The following is a 10,751-nucleotide window of genomic DNA, read 5'->3' on the forward strand; positions in this document are numbered from 1 at the left end:
GCTGCCACCCCTCTCTTTGGGCTCTGTGCTCCCCTCCGCCCGCTCCCCTCGCCCCCGCCCACCGCAGGCCGCCTTCTTTGGCAGCTCCCCCCGCACTTTTGGCAGCGCCGCGCCAGAATTGGAGAGCAAGCGGTGAGGGAGAGAAATTACGCACACACACACACACACACACACGCACAAAAAAAAGGAAGAAAAAAGAGAGAAAAACAACGCAGCCCAATAGCCTGGAGAGGGCTGAGTGTTTGCCCTTTCGTCATGACGTAGTGTCCTGTGCCTCTCTCCCCCCTTCTCTCACTCCTTTTCCCCTCCCTCCTTCCAACCCCCACCCCCCCTTCCCCTCACATCCTTGGAAGCAACAATTAAGCAGCTCTGGGATAAAACACACTGACTGCGAGAGCACGGGGGCATTGCTTCAAGAGATGGCAAGGCAGGCAGCTGCACCCCTCCTCCCCGGAGTCCTCCTCCTCTTCTCCATCCTCCCGGCTTCTCAGCAAGGAGGTAAGGAACGAAAAGGCTCCATCCCCTGCGCCTGAAGGGGCTCTGCCGGGACCCTGCGTCCTGCCCCGGCCGAGGGCTGCGTTTCCCCGGGGAGGGCAGCCCCTGCCCTGCTCTGGACGCTCGGGGTGGCAGGCGGAGATCAGCCGGGTTCCTCCTCCCCGTCTGCGGGGTGCGATGATGGCACGCAGCGCTTGGGAGCGGCACCACGGAGCGCTTTTTGGGGGGTGGCTCCGAGGTGCCACATCGTGCCCAGGTGCTGGGGATGTGCATGTGGGATGACCGCAAATGCCAAGGGCTGGGCGCTGACATCCATGGCCCCCCGGTGTGATCTCGGTGTGAGCTTGGGGCTGTGTGTGTGCACAGTGTGTGGCCATGACAATGCTTTTTGCTGGTGTCACCGGTGTCGTAGTCTCTGTGTGTGTCTCCTGGTGTCACCCACCCCCTGGCTCGGCAGCATCGGCCTCTCGGGCTGTGTGACACCCCGTAGTGCATGCACATGTGCACATGGGCAGGGGACAAAAGGCACTGGGTACCAGGGCAGAGCATCCTGCTGTGGGTGGGACAGGGCCAAGCAGCTCAGCAGGTGGCTGACCAGGGTATGGGGTCACTGAGTGTGGATTTAGGGCTGCTCACAATGGGAAAAGTGGGTGAAAGTGGAGACTGTGGTGCAGTGGGACAGCTGCCTGCATAGGGCCTGGGGTGGGGGGAACGGCGCCCATTTGGCTGCACGGGTCACCAGCAGTGGTGGTGATGGGGACAGTGCTGCAGCCATCACATGGTGCCAGCTGCTCAGGGGCAGGGCAGGACCCCACGGGCAGTGCCACCCCTACCCATGCAGAGCCCTCGGGGCAGCTCTCTGCAGCTCTCCTTGCACTGATGCCCTGCAGCTTCCTGCTCTGTCCCAGGCTGCTTGTCCCCAGCCATGCACGTAATGTCACTCCTGTTCCAGGCACCTGCACAGCTCAGCCTGATCCTGGAGAGCTGCAGCCCAGGGCCAAGCAGCCGTCCCAGCCGGGTTGCAGCTCAGTGCTGGCCACTCCCTGTGCCTGGCAGGGATGCTCTGTGCTGGCTCCCTTCACCCTGGTTGCTTTGCTTGCCAGCTCCCATGCAGTTGGCAGCTGGGGCAGTCTCAGGATGGCTTTGGCCCCAGAGTGATATCCCACAATGGTGTGTGAGCAGTTGGATTTGCTGGCTGTGCTCCAGCCTCTGGCATGCTGTCCTGGGGTGTTGGCTGGTCTGGGATCAGCTCTCTGAGGAGTCCCTGTGCTGATGGGGAACATTTCCCTATGGACGAATGACCATTGTCCCTGCAGCCTAGTGTGCTTCTTGGCACTGTGCTCTGCGAGCCCCTGGGGATCAAGCTGGGATAATGGCACAGCCAAAGGCACCAGTGGGTGTTCAGGATGCATCCACCTGGAAGGGTTACAGGGCTGCCTCCCGTGGCACACACTGCAGCTCCAGTCTTGGCAGGGAAGGGACATTTGAGAGATGCCAGGGCTGGGGGGCATGGAGATAGGGGCAGCCCCCTGCACTCACACTGTCTCAGCACCCTGGGGGGGCACAGTGGAATGCTGACACAGCAAGGGACTGAGCTGGTGGCATCTGGGATCCTCTAGTGGTAGCTCAGCATCAGTTCCAGGGAGTTGGGTTGTTCTGGGCACCGTGGGGGCGTGCAGTATCCCATGGATGAATCTGGGCTACTGTATGGGGGAAGCTGCTGTAAAAGGTGCCAAGGGAAGTGTATGGAGGGGGACACCCATCATCCAGTGCTTCCCCACAAATGACACCCCAAAGAGGACAGAAGGACATGAACATCCCAATCCTGTGGGCTCAGGGTTCAGAAGTGGTCACAGAGGTGCAGGCAATAGATGTGCTGTCATCCTGCCCCCCCCGGCACCCTGACCCCATGGAGACCCTCTGAGGGCACACAACTCAGCCCAGAGCACCTTTGCAGCCTGTCTGCAGGCATTCAGATGGTGAAAGCTGGGGCTCTGGGGTCCGGATGGGAGCCTGACTGTGGTGACAGCCTCCTTCTCCTCTCATCCTCCTGAGCTGCTACCAGTGGGCTCGGGATGCGGCACGGCTTCCAAGTTGCCTGGAGACCGCATGTTTCCAAAACCCATTCTTCCAAAAAAGCAAACAACGAGAAGGAAATGTCTGCAGCGGTCAGGCGCTGAGCCGGCTGTGGGAAGGGGCTGGGAAGGCTGCTGAGGAGCGGGGTTGGCTGCCCTGACATGGGGCGAGGGACTGAGCAGGGCTGTGTGCTCCTGTCCTGTTGTGGTCCTCAGGAGGCTCTTGGATGTGAGGGGGAATGAGCTGCTGAGCACAGAAAATATCTGCGTTTCTTGCTTGGAAAGGGATCTGCCAGTAAGTGCGCCGGTAGTGGAAACTGTGTGGCTAATAGGAATAGTTGTCAAACATAAATGGTGCGGGTAACAGAAAGAGTGGTCAAAAGAAAAAAGCGTGGATAATGGGATAGTGCAGCTATTGCAGCGACCAAATGGCACAGAGCTGTGGAAGAGAAGTCCAGCTCCTACAAACAAGGCTCCAAACTGGATCCTAAAGCACCTCCGTGAGCAAACCCCTGCAGCCAGGGCTGTGCATTTAAGTGTGTGCTCTCCTGTCTCAGGGCTGGAAACACAGCCCCAGCCCCAGGGGAAAAAGGGACCTGTGAGCAATTTTCCCCCTGCCCCCAGCAGGCTCTGAGCAGGACAGACAGCGCAGGGATCCACAGTCCACTGTGGGGCTGTAACTAACTCAGTTTCTCCACCTCCAATGTGCTGAGGGATGGAGGAGGCAAAGAAGGATCAGAATACAGGCAGTGCCTGCTTCCCTGCTGCGAGGTTGGGGACAGGGCTGCAGGTGTGTGACAAGCATGGAGACGCAGCCCCAGAGAGCCACTGCTGCTGCTGCAGTGTGGCATGGCTGTGGTGCAGCAGTGCAGCTGTGCAGGAGCGCAGGGCTGGTTGGTGTCATAGCTGGCCCTGCTCAGCAGCACATGAGGAGCAGGCTTCTGGATGCTCTGAGCAAAATCTGTGCAGCCAGGTTGGCTGGTGCCAAGGCAGGAGGTCCCCATCCACTTCCTGACCCAGGCACGGACACCAGCACCTCCCCTTGAATCCTCCCAAACACGGGGATTGCATGGAGCTGGGACAGGCACCAAGGAGCACGGTTTCTGCAGAGTGTCCCCCAGACCTTTATGGGTCTCAAAGGGCATTGAGCTGCCTCCCCTCACCTTCTCCATGGGGCTGTGCCAGGCAGCAGTGGTGCAGAGGATCTGGGCGTCCCCACAGTGCACAGCATTCCCCCAGCAAAAGATGCCACCCTGCCCACAGAGGGCTGAACCCTGGGGACACCAAAGGAGTGTCCCACGCAGCTGCCCAGCAGGACGGGTGGGGAGGATGAGAGTTGTGTGTGTATGTTTGGAAACAGGCAAGGAGCTGGGATTTGTTTTTCCAAGCTGGTGGGGGGGAGGGAGGGGAATGAGGGAGGGCAGGCAGGGGAATGTGCCAGGAAAAGGAGCCGCTCCGTAAGCGCTGGCCGACTGCCGCCCTGCTGGGTTGGGCTGGGCTGGGTGGTCAGCGGGGACAGAGACAGCTCTGCTCTCTGGGACATCAGCTGCACCACAGCTGGGTTTGTGCCCCAGGCCGGTTTGGGGATGCATGGTGCCAAATCTGCTGTTGGGCATTGCTGGAACACATCAGCTGGAGGACACTGCTGGGCCTTCATCCCCCAGCGTGTGTGCACAGGGGTGTGCATCCTCCATGTGCAGACACTTGTCCTTCATCTCTGTGTGCACCCTGTGTGCCACCTGACGTATGTGTGTGCATCCCAGCATGGCAAGGTTGATACTCCGTCCCTGGTGCCCCACAGGGTGGCAGGGTGCAAGGATCAACATTGAGTCAGAGGCTCCACATGCCACGTACCCCAGGGCTGTGTCACTGCATGCACCAACCTCTTGGGGGTGCAGGGTCCCCCCTGGCCATCGCAGACTCCAAACGCCCCAAATCTTCCCTGCCCAGCCCACTGTGAGCCCCTCAATCCTGCCCACCACACTGCAAATCCCTTTTCAAGCTGCTCATGATCAGAAAGCCCGTCCAGGAGCAGAGCATCCCCTGCACCACGTTCCTGCACTCCAACCATCCCTGCTGAGTGAGATCCCTGCCATCCTGCACCCCGCTCACGTATCCCATGCAGCAGGGAGCATCCATCTGCTGAAAGTGGCTCGGCAGGGAGAAGTTCACCCACCCCAAAGGCCCTCAAACACCACCTGGGAGCCCCACTCCAGCCACCTTTGAGAGCAGAGGGGCTGAGGAGCTTCTCCACTTTGCAGGATGGACAAAGAGATACAGATTGGGCGGAATTGGGTTTTGGAGTTGGCATGGTTTGGGGAGGCAGAGCTGGATCTCAGCCTGCTCGTTATCCTTCTGACACCCACAGCAGGTCCTGGGGCAGCTGCAGACCCCATCACTACTGCAGCACTGGAGGCAGGAAGATGTGCAAGGATAGGCAGGGAGCTCACCCTGCTCTAGGGAGTTCCCCCATCCCAGTCCTGCACAGATCCTCTCTGTGGGGGTTTTAACCAGAGTCTCTCCTCTTGCAGGGGTCCCTGGTGCTATCCCGGGAGGGGGAGTCCCAGGAGGAGGCTTTTTCCCAGGTAAGGAGAGCTGGGCAGTTGGGGGTACCGTGGGAATGGGGCAGGCCCTTGGGGAGGCACCTAGGACACCTGTGAGACCAGCAAGGCAGGAGCATGAGACATGGGGACACCCAGCCTTGGGTGGCTGCAGCCTCTTGGTGTGGGGAGGGGGGCTGTGCCAAGCTTATGCTGGGGCCACCTGCCCATAGCTGGCACCTCCACAACCCCCAATGTGGGGAGGTCCTGGGTGACAGCATGTCCTCAGTGCTCTGGCTACATGCAGCCATGGGGACCTCTGATCTGACTGTCACCCCAGGACCCACAATATGAGTGGGGGCTGGGTGGCAGCTTGCAGAGGTGGGTGCTGAGACTGTGCTATTGCTCGCAGGTGCTGGAGTTGGAGGTTTGGGAGCAGGTTTGGGAGCAGGTGAGTGCTGGGGACCCTTGCCTGGGACAGGGAGGAGGTGGCATGGCAGCACCCTGTGGTGTCCCCATACCAGGAGGGAATGCACTGTAGGGGATACTGCACCTGACTGCTCTCCCTCATCTCCCCCAGGGCTCGGGGCTGCAGGAAAACCTCTCAAACCAGGTATGAACCTTCCCTCCATCTCTTGCTGATTGCACCAGCAGCCAGGATGCAGGAGGAGGCCGTGGGCACGGGATGCTCCCTGTCACCAGCCAGCGCTTTCCGCTCACCAAGCTCTCAATAACCACAATGTCTCTGCGTGCCTTCACCCTTGTCCCTGGCTTCAGCGCTGCCACTTTCTCTCCAATTGTTCCCATATCCCAGATGTCCTCAGCAGTCCCATAGTCGAGCAGCTTCGGCTGGGGCTCGTCTGCCCAAAAAGGAGGGGATGAGTGGTGGCAGGGCGCTGATGGAGAAGTCCTCTGTCTGTAGGCAGGGGATGCTCCGTGGGATGGGGAGCGCAGTGCCTGGGGCGGGATGTGCTGCCTGTCCCGTCCCTTCTCCACGCCGCGGGAGCGCCAGCCCCAGGCGGGGGCCTGCAACCTCCGTTTACTCAGATTTCAGCTTGTGGAAAGAAAAACAAGGCCCTTTATTTCGGCGTAATTAAAACCAAACGCGGCGCAGCCGCGAAGCCCCAGCCGGAGCGGTGTCCGCGCCGTGAGCCAAAGGCAGTGGAATTTGCGCCTGGAGGGAGCGAGCGCTGATTAGCCCCAGATGTTGGAAGGCAGCGCTGGCCGGAGCCGGAGGGACTCATTCCTCAGCCATAAACATTTAGGCTCCGTCCCCTCGTGGCCCGGCGGGTGGGGGATGGGTGGGGCGGGAATGGACGGTGGTGGCCATCGGATGGGGACACACGTCCTGTGCCACAGTCTGAGTCCTGTCCCCACCCCCCTGTGCCCATCCCTGGGGCCCGGTAGGCTGGGACCCCCGGACGCACGCATCCTGCTGGGATGGTGCAAATAGGGCCGTCCTGGTGACCTGGTTCCTGGGGGAACCCATCCCACGCACATCCCTATTTGCCGTGACAGCCACATCCCTGCTCTGCGCAGGGAGCAAGTGCCGGGGTGATGGCAGGGAACCCCACAGACTGGCCCAGGTGCCAGAGCAGCACGGGATAGGGATGGGAAAGCATTGCTGCAGCCCCACCCCTTCCCAGTCCCCATGCAGTGCCCCTGCAGCCACGCTGTCCTCCTCAGCCCAATTCTCTTTCCAGGGGTCGGTGGCCTCGGGGGACTCGGCCCTCTTGGCCTGCAGCCAGGTGAGCAGGAACCAGGATTATCCCCTACACAGACAGCCTCCCCAGGGACAGTGGGTGGCCTTTCCCCTCGGCCGTAGGGTTTGTCCACTGTGGACTGGCAGCGGGGTGACCCCCATGGCCATGTCCTCCCATGGGGTTAGGCTGGGCAGCCCCAGGCAGTGACAGGAGCAGGTGTCCAGGGGGATGTGGGGTGACAGAGCGCAGGACACGATCCAGGCTGGCACCGCAGAGCTGTCCCCATGCAGATGTCACCTAACGCTGCCTCGCTGTGCCTAATGCCAGCTCACTGCCCCTCGCCTCTGCTGCAGCTCTGGGTTACAGACAACTTCCTGCTCCTGGGCTCACCCCACTCCTCCTGCTGCACGTAGGTGCTGCAGGGCAGGGTGGGTGCTTGTGGAGATGGGTGCTAAGACTGTGCAATTACTCGCAGGTGCTGGGGTCGGAGGTTTGGGAGCAGGTTTGGGAGCCTTCCCCGGGGCAGCCTTCCCAGGTGCTGCATCTGCAGCAGCTCTTAAGGCTGCAGCAAAAGCTGGTGAGTACTGGGGATGTCTGTGGGGATGCTGGGGGGGACCTCTGGGCTTGGGCATCCTTAGGGCTCTGGAGTTCACCTGCTCAGCCTGGAGTATCCATGCCCTGTGGTGCTTTGGGATGTCCCTGCTGTCATCCCTTCCTTTGGCATCCGTAGCCAAAGGTGAGGTGACATCTCACCCTGTGCCCTCATTTTCCCTGTATCCCCAGGTGCTGGCCTTGGTGGCGTGGGTGGCCTTGGTGGCCTTGGTGGCGTGGGTGGAGTTGGAGTTCCCGGAGGCCTTGGTGTTCCAGGTAGGAAATGCCTCATTCCCACATTCCGAGCCCGTGGGAGCACTGTATGGGTGCTCAGCGCTCTCTGCTCCTACAGGTGTGGTGCAGCCCGGGGTTGGTGCGGCGGGGAAGCCCCCCAAAGTGCCAGGTAGGTGCATGGCCCAGATGGGACTGGGGGCAGCGGGCAGTGCCTCTGGACAGGTGCTCACTGCTGCCTTTCTCCTGTCCCACAGGTGCTGGCATCCCCGGAGCTTTCCCGGGTGGCGGTGTGCTCCCTGGAGCAGGTGAGCTGGGTCCCATCTGTGATCACTGAGTGGGTCCCCATTCCATGGGAACACTCTTTCATTTGAGGGGGTTCTCATCCCCCTGTGGCACTAACTCTGCCTGGAAAGATATCCCCATTTCACAGCAGCAGCCCAGACTTCAAGAGGACCCAACCAAGAGTAGAACCCTCACCTTCAAGAAAGTCCCCATCCCATAGCAGCACCCCAACCTCTAAAAGGATCTTCATCTCACTGCAACACCCTAACCATTGAGCAACTCCCTGATCCAATTGCAGCACCTCTATCTCCAAGAAGGTCTTCATCCCACAGCTGAACTCCCTTCTTTAAGGGGTTCCTTGTCTTACAGCAGCACCCCAACCTCTGAGTGGGTTCCCATGCATGGAAGTACCCCAACCAGCAAGGCGAAACCATCCAACAGCAGCCCCACAACCTCTCAGTGCATCCCTGTCCCACAGCAGCACCACAGCCTGTGAGGGGATCCCCACCTCATGGCAATACCCAAACTTGCAATGGGAACCTCATCCCACAGCAGCACCTTAGTCTCCAAGGGGGTCCCAATCCCCAGGCAGCACCTTGGTGACCCACTGGTGGCTTCGTGGCTGGCTATGTCCTGACCTTGTATCCCCATCCCAATGTGCCCAACTCCACCAGTACACTGCTGCCACCTGCCCAGCTCCCTGCCCACCTTTCCTTGCCCTCCCCACCGTTTCCAGCCTCATTTGCTAAAGCAACATCTCTATGGTGCCAAAGGTGGGGACTTGATGCTTCTGGGGATGTGGTGTGGGCACAAGTGGCATCAGTGCTAAACACCGAATGGAGCTTAGTTGGGGGACAGGAATCCCTCACCACAAAGAAATCAGGGGAGGAAAACTTGTCAAAACAAGACATTTCAACACTGTCAGAATGGGAAGTGTGTCGCTGGTCAGGAATGTCTTTCCATGTCTGAAAATGGCATGAGTTATAATGAAAGACAGTTGTAAGAGGGAAAAGAAAAAGAAAAAAAAAACCTGAAATAAAAATGGATCCCAACTGCTGATAGGCAGAAATGGAGCCTTCTCCCTGGATTCCTGCGCAGGGTGACAGCTGAAGGGGCAGGAGCCACCTCCCCCTGGTGCCACGGGGCTGGAGCAGGGATGTGCCATGGTTGGAGTTTTTGTCCCCTCCCAACACTCTGGTGCTGGGCACAGGGTGGGGCTCAGTGCAGCCCGGGGTGCTGAGCCAGGGAAGAGTGACGTGATTTCAAGAGAACTGTGGATGTCACATGGAGTGGTGTTGTTTAGTGGCATCGTGGTGATGTTTGCACTGGGTGATCTTAGTGTTTTTTCCAACCTGAATGATTCTATGATTCTAAGGCTGAGATGCTGAGTGCAGGTGCCTCAGGGCAAGTCTAGAGGGCTTTTTTCTCTCACCTCTGGGCATTAGCAGGCAGGAGGGACCATGACTCTGGGTACCACGAAGCCCAGGGTGCTCACTGTCCCCTCTGCTCCACCCCAGGTATCCGCTTCCCCGGCGTAGGCGTGCTGCCTGGCGTTCCCACCGGCACTGGGGTCAAGGCAAAAGGTCCAGGTATGTCCCTGCTCCTACTCGTACATCAGGTCCAGGGCTCGCCTCCACCCTACTGTGTGCCAGTCCTTCTACTGCCCACAGCTGAGCCCAAGGTGGGACCCTGTGGTTTGCTGGGAGCCCCACAACTCAAGGCTGTGTTTGTTTCTCCTCAGGAGCAGGAGCCTTCGCAGGAATCCCCGGTGAGTGCCCCCTCTCTCCTCCCAGTTCTTCTTTTCCTTCCTAAGTTTCTCCATCATCACAGCAGCCTCCCCACACCAGAAGGTGCCTCAGAGGCTTCCCAAGCCATGGCAGGAGACCCAGGGTGCCACAGGCACCCCGCTCTGCAAGGTCTGGTGGCAGCCTGGGCGCAGGCTCCAGGTGAGCGTCTGCTGTTGGCTTTGCAGGACTGGGAGGCTTTGGAGGCCAGCAGCCCGGTGTCCCTCTGGGGTATCCCATCAAAGCTCCCAAGCTCCCAGGTAAGCGGCCACAGCCAGCAGGGATGCGGGTGGTGGCCAGGGGGATGAGCCGCCGTCCCCGCTGCCCCGGGCTGAGCCGCGGTGCCCTGGGTGGCCATGGGGCATATGCTGGGCTGGGACACCCCACGCAGCTCCCTCCCGGCACCAGGCACATCCCTTCAGGGACCCTCTGCTTTCTGTGGCTCCTGGGGGCTAAGGGTTGCTCACCAGACGCTCACCCAGGCTGTGTGTCCCCCATTGGGGACCCCTCGCCAAGGCCACCACCAGCAGGATGGCAGTGGGGACAGAGGCAGGGCTCCCTCCTCACTGCTCGCAGAGATGATGCTCAGTCCCAGCCCAGGGGTGCTCAGCACACCTCTCCCAACCTGTGCTGCCCCGGTGCCATCTGTCACCCATCCCTGCGCCGGGTGCCAGACCCATCCCATGCAGGGACAGCAGCGGGGTGGCAGCGGTGGGGACAGGGGGGCACTGCTTAGCTGGGGGTGCCAGCAGCACCCCAGTGACACCCAGGCCACGGATGGGAGCCAGAGCCCAGTGGGGCCCCTTATCCCTGGGGTGCAGAAGCAAGTGGGTCCTCAGGCATCATTGTGGGGTGCAGCCCACCCTGGGGTGCATCCCTCCCCGCAACGGCCGCCAGTCCCGGCAGCTTCCCCCGGCAGGGCCCACGGCACAAATACTTGGCCAGCGCCCGCTTCCTCCCGCAGAGGCTCGTTCCGCTCGTTAGGGCGACCCGGCCCTGCGCAGATCGGATGCCGTCTGGCCGCCCGGCCCCAGACGGCCTTTCATG

At 60.6% G+C, this 10,751-nt stretch overlaps 1 protein-coding gene across 4 annotated transcripts; it reads left to right on the top strand.

Annotated features, from left to right (window-relative positions):
* Positions 1-186: 186 nt before the first annotated feature.
* Positions 187-10,455, top strand: LOC104909322 (elastin-like). Of its 4 annotated transcripts, none has more exons than XM_010721834.3 (12): positions 187-498; positions 5,102-5,155; positions 5,523-5,549; positions 5,691-5,723; positions 6,814-6,858; positions 7,289-7,390; positions 7,597-7,680; positions 7,757-7,807; positions 7,893-7,943; positions 9,438-9,509; positions 9,662-9,688; positions 9,893-10,455. In XM_010721834.3, exons 1-12 carry the CDS (start codon positions 420-422, stop codon positions 10,438-10,440), a joined length of 1,173 nt encoding a protein of 390 aa, XP_010720136.1. In that variant the 5' UTR covers positions 187-419; the 3' UTR covers positions 10,441-10,455. The 4 variants fall into 4 exon arrangements, with proteins under 4 accessions (XP_010720136.1, XP_010720139.1, XP_010720135.1 ...); XM_010721833.3 differs by having other exon boundaries at positions 193-498; positions 5,523-5,561; XM_010721837.3 differs by lacking the exon at positions 6,814-6,858 and having other exon boundaries at positions 190-498.
* The last annotated feature ends 296 nt before the right edge of the window (positions 10,456-10,751 follow it).

The sequence above is a fragment of the Meleagris gallopavo genome, chromosome 21 (genome assembly GCF_000146605.3).
Source record: "Meleagris gallopavo isolate NT-WF06-2002-E0010 breed Aviagen turkey brand Nicholas breeding stock chromosome 21, Turkey_5.1, whole genome shotgun sequence".
Classification (NCBI taxonomy): Eukaryota; Metazoa; Chordata; class Aves; order Galliformes; family Phasianidae; genus Meleagris; species Meleagris gallopavo.

Excerpts from the sequence above, each read along its gene's own strand:
- LOC104909322 (XM_010721833.3), top strand. The coding sequence starts at position 420 with ATGGCAAGGCAGGCAGCTGCACCCCTCCTCCCCGGAGTCCTCCTCCTC. Across the intron at positions 6,859-7,288 it reads CCCTCTTGGCCTGCAGCCAG|GTGCTGGGGTCGGAGGTTTG; the intron begins GTGAGCAGGAAC and ends AATTACTCGCAG. Across the intron at positions 7,808-7,892 it reads GAAGCCCCCCAAAGTGCCAG|GTGCTGGCATCCCCGGAGCT; the intron begins GTAGGTGCATGG and ends CCTGTCCCACAG.